At 49.0% G+C, this 22,941-nt stretch overlaps 2 protein-coding genes across 3 annotated transcripts in view; one reads left to right on the top strand and one right to left on the bottom strand.

The window, feature by feature from the left end:
- GNAO1 (G protein subunit alpha o1) overlaps window positions 1-13,476 on the top strand; it is a 146,768-nt gene extending 133,292 nt beyond the window's left edge. The window contains exons 7-8 of one of the 2 annotated variants that reach the window (XM_049804385.1): window positions 10,904-11,057; window positions 13,011-13,476. In XM_049804385.1, coding sequence (XP_049660342.1) covers window positions 10,904-11,057; window positions 13,011-13,198 — 342 coding nt within the window. In that variant the 3' untranslated portion in view covers window positions 13,199-13,476. Of the gene's footprint in view, window positions 1-907; window positions 7,854-10,903; window positions 11,058-13,010 lie in introns of those variants that run through there. The other variant, XM_049804386.1, reaches the window with a different exon arrangement.
- A 3,882-nt stretch (window positions 13,477-17,358) lies between these two features.
- AMFR (autocrine motility factor receptor) overlaps window positions 17,359-22,941 on the bottom strand; it is a 30,509-nt gene continuing 24,926 nt past the window's right edge. Inside the window, exons 13-14 of the mRNA XM_049804367.1 lie at window positions 20,480-20,664; window positions 17,359-18,941 (exon numbers count right to left, since the gene is read on the bottom strand). Of these exons, the coding sequence (XP_049660324.1) occupies window positions 18,791-18,941; window positions 20,480-20,664 (336 nt within the window). The 3' untranslated portion in view covers window positions 17,359-18,790. The remainder of the gene's footprint in view (window positions 18,942-20,479; window positions 20,665-22,941) is intronic.

The raw sequence follows: 22,941 nt of genomic DNA, 5'->3' as shown, positions 1-22,941 counted from the left end.
GTGTTACCACTGTGGAGCCTTCCAGGGCTTGGGCTGTACTCCAGGCCAGCCAGAGAAACTGAATTTATCAGAGCTAAGCAAGTGCCCAAGAGGAGCTCTGTGTGTGTGAGCAATGTCAAGGCTGGCCAGGTGAGAAAGGATCTGCTCTTTTGCATGACTGCTCTCAAGCTTTTTTAACACAAAACCTGATGTTTAATAAGGTTTAGCACAGACATCTCTATACATCAAATCAGGAAACGCCTCATGCTGTGATTTTAGCCACTGCTCTAGCAGAGGGTACTGCGATCCTAATTACTCAAAAAGAGGGGCATTATGTACTAACTTTTCTGGTTGGTTTTTTTTGAGAAAACCTCACCTTGCCCTGTAACGCAGGCTGGATCTTTTCATGTCCTTTTCTGTTAGTGATTCAGGGAAAGGAGGGCATGGTTACCAATACTGCCCGCAGTTCATGGACATTTTAGCTCCTTTTTTCCATCAAAAGCTGAAAATTTAATCAAAAAATCTAAAAGAGGAAAAAAGCTAAGCTTTTCACCAGGTCAAGCACTTACTGCATTCCTGGCAGGCTTCTTCTCTTTTTTGTTACCATGATGTGGAATTTCTTCTGGTTTTCCCATCATAGCCTGTTTAACACTGAGTTCCCTCATCCATTTCATCTCTGTCGACTATAAACAGCAACCCAGAATAAAAATACAGCTGAGCTGACAGTCGGAGAACATCTCCTCCCTTGCAGCAATCCTGGCTGGTAATAGTCCCTGTCCCTGAGACGGAGATGGGGTGGCTGGTTTGCAGCAGTCCCATACAAGTTCCTTATGTCCCTACAACGGGGCGCTTGTGGGCACCCTGTGGATTTAGGGTTATAGGATTGCTTTAACCCCCTCTTTTTCCTTTCGTCTCGGCTCTCTTATAGGCCCAAACTCTTTCACGGAGGCAGTGGCTTACATCCAGGCTCAGTACGAGAGCAAGAACAAGTCCCCCAACAAGGAGATCTACACGCACATCACCTGTGCCACCGATACCAACAACATCCAGTTTGTCTTCGACGCCGTCACAGATGTCATCATTGCCAACAACCTGCGGGGATGCGGACTCTACTAAAGCCCTCTCCTCCCCTCCTCTCCTCACGCCCGCCGGGAGCATCCTCCAGTCCCGCGGACAGGTCCTCTCTCTTTCTTTTTTTTTCTCCTCAGAAGATGATGAGGAAGAAACACGTAAATCCCTCCTCCCATCCCAGACAACTCTGCAGCAAGTTCTGCTTTCCCCAGCCCCGTTTTATTTTATTTTGGTTTATTTTTGGTTCATTCCCTTGTTGCCTCATTCTGCTCCTCGGTTCCAATTCACAGTGCTGTAGAGGGAGCTAACGCGTTTCCCACAAAGTGCTTGTCAACTGCCAAAAGACAAAAATACTGCAGTTTTTTAAAAAAAAAAGAAAAAAATCAAAGCCTTAAAATACTGGTCAGCAACAGTGTAGATTGGAACTGAAACTTCTTTTTTTTCTCCTTGAAATTAAGGGATATTTTTAATTCTCCTGGTTATTTATCTTTTTTTTTTAAACACTATTCCTTTGGGAAGTGCTAGATACAACATGATCATTTTGAGGGTACCTTACAGCTCCAGTTCCTGTCCCAAAGCTGGAGGGGTCGGTGTTGAACGCAGCCGCCGCAGCTTGAATTTGTATATTCTCCTTTTTTCCAGACAGCTATTTGAACAAGTAAAACAGCCATATTGAGTTCTGCTGGTGTCTGAGTAAGAGGGACACAGTAACAAAACGTACTAAGCCTTGTATAAAAGCATTCGTTACCGGTAACAGTTTTACCTCAAGTTTTTCAAACTTAATGTTAAAATTTGTCTAGTGGTTTCAGTAACCCGTTTCTTAGGCGCTTCGCTGGATGCCACGGAGCTGCTGAGCTAGGCAGGGCAGTGGAAGCTGGGCTCGGACCCCTGGAGCGTAGGCAGCAAGGATGCCCCAGGGATGGTGTCCTGATGGGGACCCTGCGCCCGGGGGCATCCTGGCGAGGATGCCAGCCTGGGTACCCAGCGACCTTTCCCAAAGCACCTCCCAGCCTAAGGGATTTCAGCACAACCAATGCTCCCGCAAACACACAGCATCTCTTTCTAAACTTCGGCCCCGAAATGCTGGAGTGCACCAAAAATATTGAGCCCTGGCTTCTTGTAGGCAGGGTTTGACCTTCAAGTAACTGAAATGCAGAGAGGTGCTTTGGGAAACCTCACCGTGCTTGGGTGACAGCAAGGTGTGCAGGAGCCTTGCAGCTCTTTATCGCACCTCGGGCATCTAAATACCCCTGAGAAGCCCAGCCTTGCACTCTGAGCCTCCTCGGCTGAGCAGAAGCAGGTAGCTTGCCTGTATCATCTCCTGCCTGGGCGTCCAAGAGAGACAGCTCCAGGTTTGGATGCCAGTCAAGTCATCTCTTTACCAGTATCTACGGCGAGAGGGATGGTTTGTACTGGCTAGGTAGCGGCGAGGGAAGGCTCAGGGAGCTGATTTGAGCAAAGTGATGGAGGAGGAAGGAAAAGAGCAAGGAAGAGAGGGAAGGAAGGGCAGAAGAAAAGGTGTGGAAAGGGCAAGAGTAGTGCCCAGCACAGCAAAATGTCAGGGCACAGAGGGGAGGACAAACGTGTCTGAGCTGGGGTATGTGTGGCCATCCATCTGCCATCACCAAGAGCCATTGGGGTGAAGGCAGAGGGGAGTGTGAGAAGTGGGGTGACACCTCTGGGAGCGTGGAGGGACCCTTAGAAGTCCACCCCACTCGGCACGGTGCCTGGTGGCACGTGGGCAACGCTGACTCCTGCCTCTTCTCTGCCTCTCTTTAAAGTTCACAATCCTGGAAAACATTGAGTCTTTCCAGGCCAGCCACGAGTTCAACTGTCCTCTCTCGGGAGCCCAGGCCAGGGGTGTCTTTCAGGTCTCAGGAGGTCTGAGTTTTCTCCAGTGCCATGCCTGAGAGGGACAATATCTCTTCTCTCACTGTGCCCATGTAGGAGAGATGGTGTGAGAGCAGTCTGAAGCAGCACAGCCCAAAGGAAAGGGGCCAAGTGAGCATCGGTGTTCGGAAGGCAGGGAAAGGAGCAGGTACAGTGGCACGGGACGGAGAGGACCAGCGGAGGAGGTTTGGGAGAGAAGTTGCAGAAGGGAGATGAGGCAGGTTGAAGCAGCAGGGAGGATGGGAAGAGAAGGGCACCTGGGAGCCGGAGCAGAGTCCCCATCAGAGGTTGTGCTCTGCTGGGACAGGGCTCGTGGGACGTCCGTGACAAAACCCCAGTCAGGGATGTGAGGGGGAGCACCCCAGGGCAAATAGGGGAGGCCTGCAGAGGAAAACAAGGTGGCTGTCACCCATCTAACCAGCTCACAGCCCAGCATGGATGGCAGCTGTGTCAGTAACCCCCTAAATAGCATTGAATGATAAAACTGTATTTGGTATTGCACAGTGAGGACCCACTGTGGCTCTGCTGGACACTAACAGCAATAATGCCAGGTCTCTGCCCACCCTGCTCTGGCACAAGTGAGTACCCACCTTTCTCTTCACCATCTCAGCCTTAAAATACCTCCAGTGCCATCAGCTCCCACAGATTGCTGGCCGGCCAGCACTGCCAGGAGCCCCTCTCTGCTCCTCACACCACATCCCACCCACACGTCTTGTTTTCCCAGGTCCCAGCCCCTCTCCCATCTCCATGTAATGCTGGCACACTCTGCTGTACAACCCTAAACCAAAGGAACACTGAACACAAGGCCTTCGCATGTTGTTGTATTTGGTTTAGCTTAGGATTTTCAGAGTCATTGGGAAGGTTTTCCAAAGAAAGGATTCCCAATGGGAAGCACCTGCTCAGTTCTCTGGTTCCTTGGAAGGGACCAGCCGATGGCAATGGGACGGTGCTTCTGCCATAGGAGGGGCAGGGAATTAGCTGGAGCAATGCAGAGGGATCAGGATGCTCCTGGAGCTTGTCCCACGAGGGTGGCCGAGTCCCACCAGTAACACCTAGCATCCAAATGTGCGTTAAGTGTCAAAATGAGGGCTGAAAAGCTGAATGTTAGTTACATTTGGTATGTAAAGTATAGGTAACTGGTAGACCCAGAGTGCAGCACCAGACCTGTGTGCTGTGGTGCGCTGAGGGCTTGCACCGGCAGTGAGGCAAGTCTTATATTAAGCTCTGTCAGAAGAGTTGCAGCAGCAGCACTAGAATTTTGGAGATTTTCTGTTCCCACCCCTTGCTGTGGGTGACATTTTATCCGAGCAAATAAGTAACAGAAGCCATTCCCAGTGAAGGCAGCACCAAGCCAAGGCTTCTGGAGTTCCCAGCATAAAGCACACAGGACTATTTTGGTAAAGACCATTTAAATTAACTCAACCCTCAACTCTGCCGAAGGCAGCCGAGTCACCAGTGCTGGCTTGGTGCGCTTGTGCCACACTCCAGGCCGGGTTCAGGCAGCCTGTGCCCAGCTGTGCCAGCTGAGAAGTCCAAACCCCCTCCTGCCCCAGACCCTCCGCAGCTCCATCCAGCTGGTTCCCCAGCACGTTGGTGATACCCAACGGCTGGTGCTCCATGGGGAGAAAAGGGAGAAAAAGAGGAGGAAATATTGACACACAGAGCCTTTTCTTTCATTTTCTTTGGCATTTTGTATGTCTAAAGCTTCATTTCAGCTGCTGCTGCTGACATTCCCTCCCTCACATGAGTGTCATGAGGATTCTCTGACAAAGGCTGGAAACAGCATTTGGAAGATGAAATGCTTCCAGTGTTAAACACTACTATTTCTCCCGCTTGATGGCCGTGTATAGATTTTTGTCTCCAGAACGCCTGCCAAAGCATTACTCACCACTGGCTTTCTGCATCCTCCCAAGTCTTTTCTGACAGATGTGCTTTCCGCAGGCAATCTTTTGCCCTGTGCTTTTTCTAAACACCAGCAATCCTTGCAGCAATTGCCTAGAAAGAAGACATTGAAATAAATCGCCTGCTTTCAAAAGCCCTCTTCTTAATAGCCCCTTGTGCTTTGCAATTGCAATGCTCCAAATCCAGACCCTTGGAGGCCCTGAGTTGTGTTTTAGTTTGCAGCCTCCATGCAGCAGGAATGTTGCAACTGGTACAGCTGCATCAGAAATCATACCAGGGCGTGGGGGACGTCTTTTAAAAGCACAGAATTGAAACAGCTACATATAGACCTTGCTGCCCTTCAAAGCTAATGTGGGAATTTGCAAAAGATGCCCTTTTTTGGCATGCAGGAGGTTTTTAATGACTCAGCTCACTTGTCCAGCAGCAGCGTCTGAGTGGTGTCCTGTTGAAAGCAGCATTAGCAACTCGCAATGAGCTTCAGACAGCAGCAAAAAGAAAGAAGGAAGCCCCCGGCTTGCTCCATCAGCAATGAGAGCGTATTGTGTGTGGAGCCATGAGACAAAAAAAATGCAAATAGCTCTTTTATTTAAACAACAGTTTCAGTGAAAGAGAGAAGCCTGTGGAAGGAAAGCCTTGAAATGAGCCTGGAGCTGAGGCTGCAAGGTTAAGCTGCAGAGCACCATGCTCCTTGGGAGGATGCAGTAGCTGGGCTTGTTAGGACAACTAGCAATAAACACGTACTGGGAAAGCACATGTTAAAATACAGCCACATACTCCAAAGGCCAGTTTCTTCTTCAGCAAATAGAGTTCACACTCTCTTTTTTTTCCATACGGCCAAAGGCGCCCAGCCGAGCGGCAGGGCAGCGGGACCGCTCGGCGAGGCCATCTGGCCCCTCCGTCTGCTAGCACCTGACAGACTGTCCCTGCTGCCCCTGCCCTCCCACGGGGCCCCAGCCAGGTCTAGCGAGGGGTCAGTCGGCTTCCCACCACTGCCATCCCAGAAATTCTTCCAACTAAACCTCTCTCAGGAGTTTTGTATGAGAATTAGCTTCTTGCCTTCAGCCAACTTTCCTGGACTGCCAGCCAGCCCGTCCCTCCACGGAGGGGAGAGCATCCTCAGGAGGAGGCTGCCATGCCTCCTCAGTAGATGTGATTTTGTTTTACAGGACACTAAAAGTATTAATGAGAGCGGTCTATACTGTAATGTACATTAAAGTGTGTCTGGTGGTTTTAATCTATTGTGGCATGAGCCCAGTGCTTGCCCGCAAGGGAACAGACATTGTTCTCAGGCCAGGAATGCAATCTCCAAGAGGTCAGGACGGGACATAGAAGATGTCCTTTTGCCAAAACATCCCTGCGTACCCAGTCGCTGCCGCGTAGAGCATTGGGCAGCTCGACAAGGCGCGGGGTTCAGCTGCGGGTGGCAGACGTCACCCCGGGGCATTTTGCAGTTGATGCTGTAAAAGGGACCAAACCTGCACTGTTAGCCTGTGCGATGTGTCCAAGTCTTTTGCGGCCAAAAAATCTCCTGGAGCCAGGGAGAGTTGTTGAGTTCCTGGGAACAAGGCTGACCATTTGTCAAGTTGATTAGAGAAGCTTAGTACTAGTGTGTTTGTGTCTTTGTCATGGGCCAGGTTTGTCTCCAGGCTTACGACCAAAAACTCCACAACCATTTCCAAGGAGACGAAACCACTCGTTAACAATGTGATGCCAGAAGCGTCAAGGTCAGTAGAGATAGTGCTGCTGAGCATCATCCCGACTCGCCCAAACCCATCACACGCTTGCATCCCCAACGCGCACACGAGAAAGCAGAGACGTGGTCTGGGTGGCACAAAAGAGCGGACCGCGGTCCTGCCTCTACCTCCCTGGAGGAAAGAGCAGACAGAAACACTCTCCCAAAGCGCCCCAAGACTTGCATGTACATTATTTCTGAGCTCCTGCGATGACACGAGGTAATTGATGCTGACAGATCTAGGTACGTGACCTATGTAAGTTGTTATGCTGAGAACGTGGCTACAGAAAGGGACTTCTCACAGGACCGCTCACGTCTGACCCAGCAGCCTGTGAGATCTTTATTTGTGCTGCAAAGGCTAGCTAGCAAACCCATGCAAGTATGACCCTTAAACACTAATGCGTTAGTAAGAGGAGGAGGACCAAAGCCTCCCAGCTGGCACCCTGCAAGCAGAGGGAGACGGGAGGAAGCTGAACTGGAGACAGGGCAAAACCATCTCCATCTCCCAGAGAGAGCAGATCAGATCTCCACAGGCACCAGGCGCAGCAGACATGGCGAGGAGAGACCCAGGGAGGAGGCAGAGGGCTGGGAGCCAGCACGACGCTCTCTGCCCTGGCCCATCTCCCACCCAGTGTCTTGGAAATTCATGTCAAGACCAAATCCTGACTGTTCCATAGCACAGGCAAGTGGCTCTGGGTCTAAACCCCCTGCTCCAGGTGGGGAGAGGAGATCACAGCAGGTAACAACATTATTTTCAGCGTTGCCTGAGTCTCACCAGCTTTTCCAGTGCTGGAGCAACCCAGTGGCTCTGGGCAAGCAAATAAGGTTGTTTAAAGACCAGCCATTGCCCCGTTAAATAGCCCAGTCCCTAACTTAACATCCTCAGCCCTATTCCCCCTACCTCCCTTTCCCCCTTTCGGCTCGACACGGGACCGGTGACCATCACCCTGCCTCTCGGCTGCCCGGTCCCCACCACATTTCTTCCCGAAGGATCACCGGAGGCTGCCGTGATTTTCCTTTTGCTGGTTTCCCGCCGAATCATTTCTCCTGCATGTTTGATGGCCCAAACTGTATTAACTGTAATTTTGTACGAAGAGTGACTGTCCGTTGGTTTAATAGAGCATTAGTTATTGTAATAATTTATTGGCTGTTGGTAATGTATTTATTAGTTACAAAATGTTAATAAAGTGCCAGCTCTTTTCTAGTGCGAGAGGGTTTTTATTGTGTCTCCCTTGAGCGCGTCCAGCTTCTCAAGCCCATTATTTACTCTGTGTCTTCTGGATGTACACACGTGTACAACACAAACCTATGGTGTCGGTCATCTGCCACATTCACCTGCAAATAAGGAATTTGAAAAGGATATAGCCAAAAGGTACTTAATTTTCTGTAAGTATTTGGTGGGAATCTTTTTTCCTTTGTTTTTAAGTACAACGACTTTACCGTGGTTTCTGTTTGTTCTTTGTCTTCTTGAAGTTACTCTTCCCCTCCTGAAGTCCTTTGCCCCCATGTATCTACATCAGACCATCCACGCTTCTTCTCCGGCACTGCCAGACCCCATGCTGGCATGTGTCCATCTGCATCCAGCCACCCTTTTGGCACCCATCAGTGGCAATGCTCAGCGCAGACAGCAGCACTGGTTGCAAATCTATTACAAGTAGCAAACTTTGCTGTTCTTTTCTGCTGTCTCTTTGCACAAGCCCTGCGAGCACAGAGGCAAAAGAGCCGTTTCTGGTTCAATTCAGTAAATGGTGCTTTTTCCTCCTCGCAGTAACACCGTACTTGGAGCTCTGCTCCCTCCCTTTAAAATAACACTTGGGCCAGTTTGTTCTTTTATGTTTACACCAAAGACCTTCCATTATTTGGGGCATGAAATAGAAGCAAAGAACTTGAAGAAAGCAAGAGAAAATTTTCCATAAACCTCAGCAAAGGAAGATTAACCATTATTCCTACTGACTTCACCAATTCCCAGTGATATAACTTCAGCTGGACCCATCCTCAGACACATATCCTCATACGTTCCATCCTGCAGGTCAGACAGAATTACAGGCTAGTTCTGAGAAAAACTAATGGCTCCAAGGGAAAGGATTTTTCTTCATATTTTTTTTATTGAGGATTTTTTAAAATTTCCTCCAGGATGCCATCCCGCCTGGATCTTATGCACAGGTGTCCAGGGCCCAGAAGTCACCAGGGTTATTTTCCCTGCACTGAGGATTTTCATTTTCCTGGGCACGTGCTTTATTTCAGCTGCTCCTCCACCAACACCATCATTCCTTTATTTAAATATAATACATATATAGGACAACACAAGGGATGAACAAGGAAAAAGCCCACCCGGATACTTTCAATGAAAATCTCAAGACCCAGCAATTTTGCAACAGCCTCAAGTCAAGAGCCACATCCTTTTGCGGCAGTTTCTGTTTCCCCCATGAATAAGGCTGGTTTGGTTTGTTTTAAAAAAAGATAAGGATCAAATGAGGTCCCAAATCTTTGGAAAGCGACTGCTTGGCATCCCTAGCTACTCTTTTTCAAGGAACTGACAGTGTAATCTCGAAGCCTTTCAAGATGAAATCAGACATCTGCTAAATTTTGCATGCAAAAGCTACAGTTGAAGTGTAGCTAATAAAATGACTCACTAATAAAACATTCATGGAAAACTCCAAAATGTGTAATTGGGTCATCATTTTGTTAGGAAACACACGTGTTCTTGCAAATCTTTGGTAAGTCCAAAGCCCCCCCACCTTGGTGCGCCTCCAAAAAAAAAAAAAAAAAAAAAAAAAGGTGGCTCTGGGGGGGATGTTTGCTGCAGGAGGGTTTCCCACCAGCTGCCGAGCACCCTTGCTGCCCCAGAGCACGTCTTGGCTGCTCTCAGCTTCACACAAGGCTTTTCTACATAGCTGGGTGTCCCTGTGCAAGCAGCAGGCAGCTGAGCCAGGACCCAGGGGGCTGAGCCCCAAGAGGGGGTTGCAAGAGGGGCACGGGGGGAGGCTACCAGCTTTGGACTTCACTAAGCCCTGGTTTTGCACCAGAAGCTTTGCAAGTTCAGGGAGTAAACCAGGTAGGTATGCGCAATGGAAAAGGCAGGCGGACTGCCTAAAACGTCTCCCAAAGTTGTCAGTGGAGCAGCAGGGAATGACTTCATTTATTCTAAGAGCAAGTTAATGATGGAGAAAATTTTTGAGAGCTCCCAGAGAGCCGTATCTGGCCTGTCCAGCAGCACCCTCACGCTAACAGCAAGTGCATGCGCCTGCCCGCACGGACACCCCATGGCCACTTGAGTGAAGCCTGAAAATGCTCTACTTCACGGTGCCCTGTGACAACTTGATTCTGCTCAAGACGACCTCACCTCCTCCTCCTCCTCCTCCTGTCCTTCTGTCCACTCTCCACTCCTTTCCGGTAACAACTTTAGTAGTATGGGGGAAAATGGCTTTATAAGGCTTTTGTCCACATGAATGGACAATTAATTTTAAAAAAAAAATTACAGCTGTTAGAGATTTGCCTCTATTTATGCTCCTACTAAAACTCTTCTGTGCTTAAAGTCTCTCTGGAGCAGCCCGCGAGCCGGGAACGCTCAGGAGAGCTGCAAGATGGGCTGGCAGAGACACCTGTGTTGCTTCCCTCCATGCAGCAGTGCTTGGATTTCTTAGCAGCGACCCAGCCACCACCGTGGCATTTTCAAAGATGGGCTGAAGATTTCTCCAGGGGCAAAAGGGCCCAGCTGAGACAGGACCTGCCCCAGCCTCTGGGCGATCCCTCAGCACTGGTCTTGCCGCAACAGCACCGCTCAGTGCCACCTTCCAGTCAGGTCCATAGGACTGCTCCGAGATGGCCAAAACTGCCTTCATCCCAGTCCCCACGCCTAGTGCATCCCAGCTGCTGGCTGGTGCTGTCTGTCCATTCGTTGTTTAGGCTCTGCAAGTGATGCTTCAGGGGTGCCCAGTCCCTGAAGAGATGCAGGCAAGACCAGAAAGCTACAGCACCCTTTCCCGATTCCTCAGTTTATGCAGGTGATGAGAAAATGGGGGGGGGGGGGGGGGAGTAGGGTGTCTGCTCTTCCTTGAAGCATCAGGCGTCAACCCTGCTAGAGCAGCCGGCAGAGAGGCTCTGCAGGGATGCACTGAAGGATCAGCTGCATCCTCCAGCCTGGGAGGAGAGCTACACCCCGTTTCCTCCACCTTTGTAACCATCTCACATTTACCACTGTCTAATTTTTGAGATTTTTTTTTTCTTTCTAAACATTTCAATTCAGAAAAATGTTCTCCTCTCCTCTAACTCTCTCTTTCTCTTTGCCTTTCTCTCTCCCCTCTCCTCCCTCCACGGTCCCCGTTGCAGAACCGCATGCATGAATCTCTCATGCTCTTCGACTCCATCTGTAACAACAAATTCTTCATCGATACCTCCATCATTCTCTTCCTCAACAAGAAAGACCTATTTGCTGAGAAGATCAAGAAATCACCTCTGACCATCTGCTTCCCTGAATACACAGGTACGTGCCAGGGCTGATGTGGCGCAGCCCGGTGTGATGCCCACAACTATGCCGTCGGGGCCGGGGGGCTGCGTCTTGCCCCAGAGGTGGGCAGGGTGAGGATGGAGGAGACAGGGCGCCTTTGGGTCAGGGATGGGGGGGGCGGGGGGCAGCAAAAGTACTGCCCACCTTCGAGAGCCATAGCACAGCTCCGGCACCCTGGAGTTGTCCTGCATGCTGTCAATTCTTGTGGCAAAGGTGCACGACCAGCTAATGGGACAGAGATGATGGTCAAGATGGTCAAGATGAGTTGAAACAGAGATGAGTTTTAATGAGTTTGGCCACAGGGAGCTGTGGAAAGGAGAAGCCTTGGTGAAAGCCGACTGCCTGCCATTTGAGCCATCCTGGTTGCCGATGGTTCCCGAGAAGCTCCTGCTACAGGAGCAGAGATGTGTGGTCCTCCAGGCCGTATCTCCCACGTGTGCCCTCCCAGAAGGGCTTTTGCACAAGGTACAGTCGGGGAAGGAAAGAGCCCCTTTACAGCAGAATCTGTGAAACCACAAGAGAATGATACATTTTTAAGTGAAACCAACATGGCTTGTGGAATAGAACAAAAACTAAGAAAATGGGGCAAGAATAGATATCCCTTCTGAATTTTCTAAGGGGAAGAAAATAATCCATTCAGATTCAGAAGCTCCAGCATCTCCTACAAATACTTGAACGTCTCCGAACTATTTCACCCAGAGCACACCCACCCTGGACGCCGGACCCTGGGGACAAGGGAGTCCCCCAGCAAGACAGCACCCATTCGCCTACAGCATAAGTGCACTAGCATTTCCACTGGCAGTTTTTAGTCTTCTCCATCACAAGAGCAGCAGTAATTTTTTTTCCCAGCCGCCTGGTGGGACATCCCAAACTGTCCCACATGGAGTTGTTACGGCACATCCTGGCTACCCCAGGGAGGGGGACAGCCCAGTGGCACCGGGCCACCTCCCCTCTCCTTCGGCCACCCGCTGCATCAGGAAGGAGGGGAACCAGCAAGCTGGAAAAGGAAAATAAATCTCCAGATAATAGCAGCTCTTCCAAAGGCGATTTCAGGGGCGTAATTCAGGCTTTGTGGCTTCCTGCAAGGGGCCAGGCACAGCCACTCTCGCTGCTGTAAGCAGCTTAATGCAATAATGCACATTTTTTGGCTCAAACATCTGGCCCCTCTCCAGCCAGCTTTACAAAAGCAAACCTCCCTGGTCAGCTGAGCAAACAGGCAATGACGGCGCATCCTCAAGCAGCTCCTGCCCCCACCTCACCCACCCCAGAGCCCAGGGTGAGACCCCCCCCCATAGCCCAGGCATCGCCCTGCTTGCATGCACAAGGGCTCATCCCTGCTAAGGAGGCACAGCCAGCACCCATGGGTGATGTTGGAGTGGCCACCCCTCCTCCCCCTGCCTGCCTGGCCAGGGGGCCACCAGGCCCCCCAGCCTTTCTCCCTCCCCAGTTCCCTTGGGATGGGCACCGCGGGACGCACCGCAGGGACTCGCCAGCGCTGCCAGAGCAGCGGCGACGCCAGGACGAGCATTCCTCAAGCGTGGCTTGACTGGGTGCAGCTAGGGGCTGCTGCCCTTTCCTGGGGGGAGCAAAAAGGGGAGCGGGCGGGGAGAGCAAAGCAGCAACACCTGGGGAGGGGGGAGGCTCCTACAGAGCCCAGGGGCTCTGCGAGTTGGGGGAAAAGAAGGGGGGAATGGGGCGCAAAAGGGTCGGTGGGGGAGGAAAGGAGAGAGGTGGGAGGGGGGGAAAGGGCCGAATGGACCCTGCTGAGGGGTGAACTGGGGGGGGAAAGTGGAAAATAAATAGGTTTTACCTGGTTTTTTTTAGAAATAAAGCACTTTGCAAGCAGTGAGGGGCCAGGTGCGTGGTGGGAGGGTGGTGGCCCGTGGCCCTGACGCCCCCCGCTCTGTCCCCCCCCACCTCTGCCCGCAGGTCCCAACACCTATGAGGATGCAGCCGCCTACATCCAAGCACAATTCGAAAGCAAAAACCGCTCCCCCAACAAGGAGATTTACTGCCACATGACGTGCGCCACAGACACGAACAACATCCAGGTGGTATTTGACGCTGTCACTGACATCATCATTGCCAACAACCTGCGGGGCTGCGGCTTGTACTGACCCCTGCGGCGCAAAGCAACTTCTTTGGTGGCGGTCCCGGCGCCAGGAGAGAAAAGAAACAAAAAAAATAAAAAAAAAAAAAAAAAAAAAAAAACAAAAAACAACTCAACCACACACAGACACACACAGACACACGCGCGCGCGGGGGAAAAAAAAAGGCAAAACAAAACAAACAAAAAAACAGATCGAATGAGAGAAAAAAAATCGTAATCATAATCATGCAAGTTGGTAAATAAAAAGGCATAAGGAAAAATTATATATATACGTATATATATATATATTAAAAAAAAAAATCCACACCCACCTTTTGAGTTTGTCTGAAGGAGCTGTGGGCAGACCCCATTCCCCTGGCAGGCTCCAGCCCTCCCTCGCACCGTCCGTCCCCCGGTGTCACAGCTTGGGGGGGGAACCCTGGGGGCTGGGAGGGCTCTGCCCGGCCCCACCACCCCAGCAGCTCCCAGAGGCATCCCCCCTGCAGGGCACTGGTACCCAGCTTGGGGGGGGGGGGGCAAAGGGGCATCTCCCAGGGTCGCCCCACGGCAAAAGCGGGGCTGGATCCTGCCCGTGCCCCTGACATGGCCATGCTGGTGCTCTTGAGCAGGGGGGAGGCTTCTCCTCCCATGAGTTATTTGACCATGGGGTTTTATTTTTTAATTATTATTATAATAATTAATTACAGTGGGTTGGGGTTTTTTTTAATTATTGTTGTTGTTTATTATTATTATTATTATTAATTATTATTATTTGCAGCACGGGGAAGGCTGGGCTGCCCCGCCTGACCTCGACCCCGACGCTGCCCCCAGCCTGGGCGAGCTGCTGCCTCGAGAAACTAGAGGATACTTTTTTAAAGAAAAAAAAAAACCAGAGGGGAAAAAATGTCAAACTCCCCCCTGGCCATAGATCGTAGCCAAAAAGGGAAACAACAACCGCAGTAGCAACACGAAGATCTTTTCCCATGTCCCATCCTGGCTGTTTCGGGAGGAAGGCTGCGGTGGGAGCGTCCGCCCGCCACTCCCTCTCTGGGGTTTGGGGGTTTTGGGGTTAGATTTTGTTGAATTCCCACCCTGCTTTAGGCCAAAGCCCTCACTAGCTGGGAGCCGGTGGGTTTTTTCCCCCCATTTTCTCTCCCTCCCGGTTTAACAACTCCCTGCTCCGAGTCGCCGCTCACTCTCCAGGTTCGTATCCAAAAGCACAGCTCAGTCACCGCGGGCAGGCTTCCTCCCCTGACCCCCTCCTGCGGGGCCGATCGGGGGGCGTCAGGGAGGGTTATACATACATTTATTTTATTTTATCTTCTTTTTTTTTTTTTTTTTTTGTTTAGGGTATTTTTTTGTTGGCTTTTTTGTTTGGTTTTTATTAATTTTTAACTCTTTCCAGTAAATGCTTTTTTGTGCTGCTTTTTTCTTGCCCCCCTCCTGCCCCAGTCCTCTCTCCCTTTTAGTGAGTGGTGTTTTTTCTCTCTCATGTGGGGATGTTTGTGCTGAAAAAAAAAAAAGAAAAAAAAAGAAAAAAATGAAAAAATAAACTTTAAAAAAAAGCAAGAATGACAATAATTTAAAAATTTTAAAAACACACACAAAACCACAAAAAAATAATTTAAAAAAAAAAAACAAACAAAAATCGAATGTAGTGTTTACATTGAAGCCACCGTTTTCATGACCAATCCTTCATCATTTCTACTTTGATTAGTAACCAGACGTCTTCACGGTTTCACTTTTACGAGTTACCTTTGCTGAAGAAAAGCAGTCACACCTGTTTAAAAGAAAATGAATAAATAAAGAGGAAGCTAAAAAAAAAATAAAAATATTATATATATATATATATAAAGCGCCAGGTCTTTCTAAGCCTTTCTATTACCAATCAGTGAGGTTTCTGTGATATATTACACACTGCCAATCTCTTTCTCTGACTAATGGAAAAATTCATGTGTAGCTCAATAAAGAGAATGTTTGTCTGTACCCCGGGCTCTCCCCTCCCGCGCCTCCGCCTGCTTCTTTCCCCCCTGCGCCTGCCTGCCTCCTTCCTAAGGGAGGAAGAAAAAAATACTAAAAGTCACATTTTGGGGGGGCTTTGCTGCCAGTAGCACAGGCAGGAGGGGCTGAGCTAAGAATTGGGTGCAAATCTTGGGAAGGTGGTGTGTGGAACCCTTTCCGGATGGCTCAGGTTGCTTCAGAACACTACCAGGAGCAAAAATTCCGCCCCCCCCCCAGCAAGAAAATAGTTTTCTTTCTTTTGGGAATGCAAAGATAGACATCAGGGTGAGTCCTTCAGTTTGAGGCAACATCAGAAACCCCGTGAGAGGCGAGTTTTCCCCCCTAAGATAGAGGGGAAGGTTTTCCAAGAAAGTTGAGATTTTCTCCCTGCTGCAGGAGGAATTTGAGGTTGGTTTGGGGGTTTTGGTGGGTTTTTTTTTGGATTCTCCTTAATCCCGGGATCCCTGGCTCCAGTACACGCTGGCGTTGGGCACCGTGATGGCAGCTGGGCCACCCGAGAGCCTGTTGCCCCTTGGTGCAGCTCTGGCACAGGGCTGGTTTCTCGGCACGGCACTCGCCGTCCCCACCCGAGCCGCAGGGACACTTCCAAACCCCGTGGGACCACACAGTCCACCAGCAAACCTATAGGGAAGGTTATCCAAACAGCCAGGACACCCCATCTCGGCTTTACGCAGGACCACCCACCGAACGTCACACACCACCAGCCCGCAGAGGGGAAGGCTGGTTAGAAAAGCCGCTGTCATGCAGTGGCATCTCCTGGCCAACGTGGTTTCTTCGAGGTTCCTGCTGTTCGCAGCGATCCAGGAGTAGCTTGTATTGGGGCTGGGGAAGTCAATCCGGCTTCTCCTCGGATGACCTCCCTTTCCAGGGACGCTGGAGCCAGCCAAGAGGCCACCACTGGTCTGTGGGCTCCTCTGCAGGTTACCAGCCTTTCATGGCTGAAGGAGGTCATTTTTCAAGCGCTGCAGGCAAGGATGCCATCCAGCGGCTGGCCAGGGCCTGCTCCCGAGGGAGCAAAGGGAAAAGCTGCCGGGAAAAGGTCAGGAATCCAACCAGAGGAGAAGGTAAGACCAGAAGGAAGAGCCCAAGATTCTCCAAAACATCCCCGGCCCTCCTTGGTTTAGTTCCAGGAGCCTCCCTCCACCCACGCATGTCGAGCAGCCCCTTTACTCCTCTCTACTGCAGCCCCAGCAATTGCAGGATCTTGGGCAAGAGGGGTTTAGGCAGGACAGGCTCGCAGCATCTTCTCCTTCCCCACTGATCCGCTGCTGGGCGGAGGACTGGGTTCCACAGCAGGGTCCCTCAGCATGCAGAGAGAGGGCCAGTGGCCAGGAAGAGCTGCTTTACCAGTGCCTTCCCAGGTCCTTTTATTGTAGTGGTGCAATTTGGGGTGGCCAAGACGCCACACAGCTCACAGAGCACCAGAAGTAGGGGGAGGTGGTTTGTGCACCACTTGCTGGTCAGCTAATCCCTGGGGAACCAGGGGCTCTTCACCTTCTGTCTTTGTAGAGGAGGAAGGAAACCTCTTCAGGGCATCGCGCTCCCTCCCCTGGAAGGTGGGCAGCCTGGGAGAAGATGTGCCAAGGCGGTGGAGATCTTGCAAGTCCAAAGCTAGGTCAAAATCTGTCCCGGCTGCAGGCATCTCCTCTGCTAAGATGAAGCTGGGGTCATTTTGCATCATCGTGCACAAAATGCATCATCACGTTCAAAATCTCCCAGGAATGCAGGAAGGAGGAGGAACTCAAGGACACCCAGAGCTCCTGAGGAGGACTGCTGTGCCGTCTTCTCTCCTGTCTGCACTCCCAGGGGTACGTCAACTCTGCTGCTTGAATGAAGACCCAAACTCTGCGCTGTTCACACGTACAACAGCTCTCACCCCTTCCAGAGCTGCCAGACCTTTCAAAATTCCACTTTATTCTTACAGCCCCTCCAGACACTATTTCTCTTCCATTTCCACGTTCACAGCATGACTGAATTCCAGTAGCAATTACTGCTCTGCAACTCAAGGGTTGGGAAAACGTTCCTACACCTGGTGTCAGGCAGCTGAGCTCCCCTTCACCATGACAGAAAGGGGGAACCAGAGGGGACCAAAATGCAGGTGCTACATTTACAAACCAAACACACGCCAGGAATATGAGAAGTCACACTACAGAAATTTCCAAACAATTTCCAACACTGACCAAGATTTTATTTTATTTTTTAACAATAAAAACAAAACAGCTGTGCTCTGAGCAAAACCAAAGATCTCAAAAAAATTCTTTGAAGTTTACTAATAGCATTGCAAGGTAAGGCTTCCCAAAAAGTTTTATTGAAATAAATTATTTTCACCTAAACATCAATGCAACTCCTCTCATTAAATTCACCTTCAAATGTCCTAAAAACCAACAGTAAAAAAAGTTACCAACAATTCTAGATAATACTGGGCTCCTTCTAAAGGACAGTGATACTAGAACTCACTCTTCAGAAGTTTAAAAATTAAGTCACTGCCATGTAAAATTCAACTATGCAAGCTAGCATTGGCGGCTCCAAGTGGATCTCGTGTCAAAAGTTCTTTAGAAAAATCAGAAGTTAGCAGGTTGGGCTGCAGCCAGCTTAAGGTCCAGCTGCCCCAACTCCTCCAGTCTTGCTGAATAAACTCGTGGTGAAGTTGTGGGGTTAAAAATGAAATAAAAAGCAAGATATCGGAGCTATCTCCATGAAGTCCCATCCATGTTACTCTGGAGTCCAGAACAGGCAGGTCTTTCTATTGTACTCCCTTGGCTTATGGTAATACTGAATCGCAGGGGCTGTAACCTTGCCTTACACCCCCTCTTCTTCACTTGATTCCCCTCAGTCTCTCACTCATTTCTGGCCATAAAAGGCAAAGGAAAATAGTGCACACCTGGGGAGTAAACAGAGCCAGACATCTGCCAGTGCAGAAGAGTCCAGCAACACTAAATGAACTATTTTACGCTGGAACTGATGTGAATCGGTGCTTTGCTGCACAATTCACGAATTCAGTTTTCTCTGTGTTATGTAGCTAGACAACGTCCATCCAGCCTAAGAACTGACCTTCCAGCAATGCTACCCTAGCCCTTCATGCCGGTCTATGTAATGCCCTTCACTGTCGACACGAACAGGGATTGAAGAGTGGGTGCCCGCTCATCTAATGCAGGGTTTGCTGCAAATTTCTAAGCTTTCTTCCCTCTTGGAGTAACTCTCCCTGATCTTAGGCCGAACATGCCAGTGCCCTTCGCGACCTACACCCACAGCTGCCAATTCGGAACACTCTTTCCCCAGCCTCTGCTGTGCAGTCAGCCTAATACCTCATGCTAGCTGCAGAAATCATGCCCGTGGTTTAGAAATTGCCTTTTGTTTGTGGAGGGGATCAACATCACATAGAAAATATTACAAAAAAGGTTAATTTGTCAGCTGTCCAAACATTATTAGACCACATGCTTTATACAGCAGAGAGGCAGCCAGCTCACTCGGCGGCACAGCTAGCTGAACTCTGAAGAGACACTTTCTTGCTGGTATAGAAAGCGCGGGGGGTGGGGGTTGTATTTAATTTATTTATTCAACATTGCTCACGAGGAGGAGGAAGGAGGGGCAACGAGCGCTAAGAGTTTTGCTGCATCTGAAGTCTCCGTTCAGCGGCAGCAGCGAGCGTCCTGCGACGCAGGGTGACGGGATCGGCAGACGCTCCCTCAGGCGGAGGAGAGGGCTTCTCTGTAGTCAGCTCCTCATCGGAGGTTTTATTTAAATAACGCCTGCAAGAGGAAAAAGGAAAAGATGGGTAAGCAGAGCCCACCTCATTTTGGCTCTGGAAAATACTTCACTGGTCCATCCATGAAGTAAGGGAGGGTGCAAGGCACACCGAAAGCAAGAAAATACCTTTATAAAAGCGCACACAAGCTACACACTCAAAAAAACCCAAAAGCCCATATAACCTACAATAGACTTCGCAGAGTTGGTAGAAGCTCTTAGTTTTTGTGCAAGATCCTCAGGCCTGTGGGAGAGAGCCAGTTCTAAAGATGTGGGCTCTACTTTTACCTCAGAGCAATTCACCGAGACTGCAGGTGAGTCACTGAATCTCTACGTCCCTGTTATTCTACCAGTTGTTAAGACGCTGGCAGTGTCTACCATACAAAGTCACTCGCTGATGGCAACAAGTAAGCATTTTACAGAAGGGGCACTAGGACTGCAAAGCGTAAGGGAAGGCAAAAATACAAAGAAACAGCTGCCAGAGTTGACATCCCAATGAATTTTTACACCTAGTGACAACATATAGCAGTCTGCAATTCCACAGCTCTTCAATGCAGGAAGGAAATCAGTAAAGCAGAAAACCAAAAATACTCTGTCTCCCTAAATGACATTTTTTGAGCATCAAGGAAAAATTATTCTAGGAGCAAGCCTATTTATAGATGAACTCTTAAAAGGTGTCATACCCCCAGTTATTTTTTTGAAGGCATTTCAGTGTGGGGAAAAAAAAAAAAAAAAAAAAAGAATGTAGGTAGCCTGGTAACACCAAAGGATGCATAACTCAGTGTAATTTTTGTAGACCCTTTCAGTAGTCTCCCTGTGATACAAAGGAAGGGGCAACATTTCTGACAAATGCTGAAAAGTTTTCTCTACATCACTAAAGCACTTTTTATTCTCTATCAGCAACTGGATGCTAGTAAATCTCACCAACATGACTGAAATGCATGTGAAAAAAGTTAAATTCTACCTCTAACACCTATTACTAGTTGGGCTAAAAGAAACGGTTAAAAGTTGGCCACTCTTTCTTCAGCAGCATTGACTTGCTAGTCCAAGCTCCTCTGGCGTACTTTAGTAAATGGTCATCTGTCAAATCTATGCTGCTTTGTGCTTAAGACATTCGTTCTGTATCTGGAAAGAGTGGTGCTTGACAGTAATTTCAGCTGTAACAGGACAGGCACTGCAGGCTGACACCTATGCCATGAGACAAGCTAAAGATGACTAGAGGACTCAACACAAGTAATGTGTTCTCAGGACAGGCTCAGACTAAAGCCCATTGAAGCTGGAGAAACCGCCTCTGATTTCAAAGAGCTTTGGCTCAACCACTTAGGAAGCTGCGTACACACTGGGACACGTGACACTCTTTCAGAATTGGGTTTATCAGTGACGGTTGTCTTAACCAGGATCCTGAGCCTGCTGTAGCAGATGTATTCATTCCTCCTACTACTTTTTGCATCAACCCAGACTCTTAGTGGTCATAATCCATTTGAAACCCATTCTGGGGGACTACAACCGAGTGGCCGGGCTGGAGTTTTAGGAAGGAACATACTTTCGAGCTTGCTGCAGCAAGTCCTCCTTCCGCTGAACCAACATACGCTGCCTTTCATCAGCTGACTTTGAAAAGCGACTTCCCCTGGCCTCAAAATCTTCTGCTTCACTAGGCTCTGCTTCCATTTCGCTGAATTCCACCATTTCTTCCAGTCTTGAGTTGAGTTCAAGTGGCACTCTCTCAGTCTAAAAGGAAAAAAGTCATTAAGTCTTTGCAAAATTTGCTATCAGGGTTTCTTTGCATCAAACCAACAAGCTACAAAGAACTGTCATTTTTGGAGCCACTGGAAGAAACTAGACTTTCACCTGCTGTACCCAATTCCCTTGGGCTCCTTCGAAAACCCCAGCCAAAATACAGAACAAAGCTATTTCAAAACATGTTCAAAGAGCCTATATTCTATAACGCTGTATCTTTTATGCCATGTTTGAAAGTAATCTCAAAGACAAACATTAATTACTCATAATTAATGCTCTATGAAAATGGGGCATTTGAAATAGTCAGATTGTGCAGCTGACTTAACAAGCAATGCAACAGTAAAGAGTGAAAAAGCAGAAATCCATATACTAAGGAATGAATAGCAAATGTATTTGCCAAGAGGAAGTGTGCTTGAGAAGGGAATTTATGAGGCTTCGGTTCACCGGGTGCTGCAGCACCCAAATTATCATGTATTTGGGCTGCCGGAGCAAGGCTGGCAACTGTCCCAAGCATGGCCTGTCGATAAAAGAAGCTGGCAGCCCTGCTCATAGTACCTCTTCACCCTTGACAGCTGGCTGACAACACTAATGTGAAAATTGAGCCAATGAATGATGATGCTGGTGAACTAGCATAGGTGAAACAGCCTATCCTGATCACATCCTGTCATATATTATCAGATCAGCTCTACGATGGAAAAGAAAGGCATTACTAAGCACGCTAGCGTCAAGAAACAAATCATCTCAATGAAGGGCTTAAGGCTTTAGCCATCATTTGGTATCCCAGAGGATTACTCACACAAGGAAGCATCAGAGAGGTATTAGTTAAGTCAGTTCCTATCGCCTAGTTTTGGGCATCTGGTATATCGGCCGCAGGAGCCTCGACAGCCGGTTACGTGGGCACTGCAGGGGTACCGCTGCTCAAGTCCCAACAGCCCGGACTCAGCAGCATCACAACGTGCAACACACTGGTTTCAGCAGCTGATGTGCAAAACAAGTTGAGTCATTCCAAAGCCCTAGAGACATACCAATAACGCCATCTCCCCGACGCAACGCCTTCAGAGAGCGAAAACCAAGACAAATGTCACTTCCCATCAGCTAGGTGAACCAAGCAGGAATACCAGGGCCCAGGCCAGAGCAGTACAAACACTGCAACCTCACACACAAGTATATGTGGTCAGCCTATTTCAGCAAAACCCCCAGCACGCTGGAATTTACAGAAGGGGCACTGTTAGACTGCCTCAAAGCAATGTCATATTCGAGAGGACAAAGAAAGAGCTCCACAGAATGACCTCGGCAGACCCAGAACAAGAAGTGTGGAGCAACCTGACTGCTGCTTCCAATTACCACACAGGTGGACATGGAAAAGGAAAGCTCTGTTGGGTAAAGCAGTGAGGAGGGCACTCATTATGGTTGATGTTCAGGCAAGACCACTTCCCCCCACTGCCCCAGACCATTTGTATCATTAAGTTGCAAGCCAGCTCACCTAAAGTTTTGGGGGTTTTTTGTATTGTTACGAAGATGCAAAAAATCAGTACCCGGAGCCCATTCTTCTATCTGAACATGAGAGTGGTTACTGAGGAGGTTTTAGAGACAAAAATATCAAACCTAATAGCAGTAAAGATTATGACAAGCCTCAGTATAACAGCAGACCTCAGATGCAGAAACGTATACACTACAGAAACTACTCCTCCTTCAGGCTCCAAGAGAAAAAAAGAGTTAGTTTCATGAAAGCCATGGGATGCCTTAGAAGTGTCCCTAAATAGAGTCACCAACTACTTAAGCAATGACAATAGACTGGATTCTCAAGGAAGGGGAGGGCAAGAGCTGCACCAGGCAAGCTTCAGCTTTTTAACAGCAGCTTAGTAGTTAGGTCTGAGCAGTCCTACCCAATCTCCACCCAGGATTACAGAAACAGATAAACACACACACACACACAAATGTAAGGGATAATCTTTAAATACATTTTAGCACAGGAAAATACAAGCTTGCAGAAAGTAGCTACAGCTGCTCTGGGATCTGTTCTTATAGGGAGTAACAGCAGAGTCAGAAAAGAGAGGAGGGAAAGCAATGATAGTGATGGAGAGAGAGCGTGTAGAGCATTATGCACAATGCTGGAAGCATTAGCATTTCAATGCACAACTGGAGAAAAGTATGTGCACAGCATCTTGCTAAGTGTACAAGCCAGGACTGTTAGAAGCTGTCAATGTTTAGAGCATTATCTCACAAACCTTTAACACGATTTATACCATGATGGTGCTCAGAGATGTC

The sequence above is a fragment of the Accipiter gentilis genome, chromosome 7 (assembly GCF_929443795.1).
Source record: "Accipiter gentilis chromosome 7, bAccGen1.1, whole genome shotgun sequence".
In the NCBI taxonomy this organism is placed as follows: Eukaryota; Metazoa; Chordata; class Aves; order Accipitriformes; family Accipitridae; genus Astur; species Astur gentilis.
The sequence above is the reverse complement of the archived record's forward strand: the minus strand, read 5'-3'. Positions and strand labels throughout refer to the sequence as shown.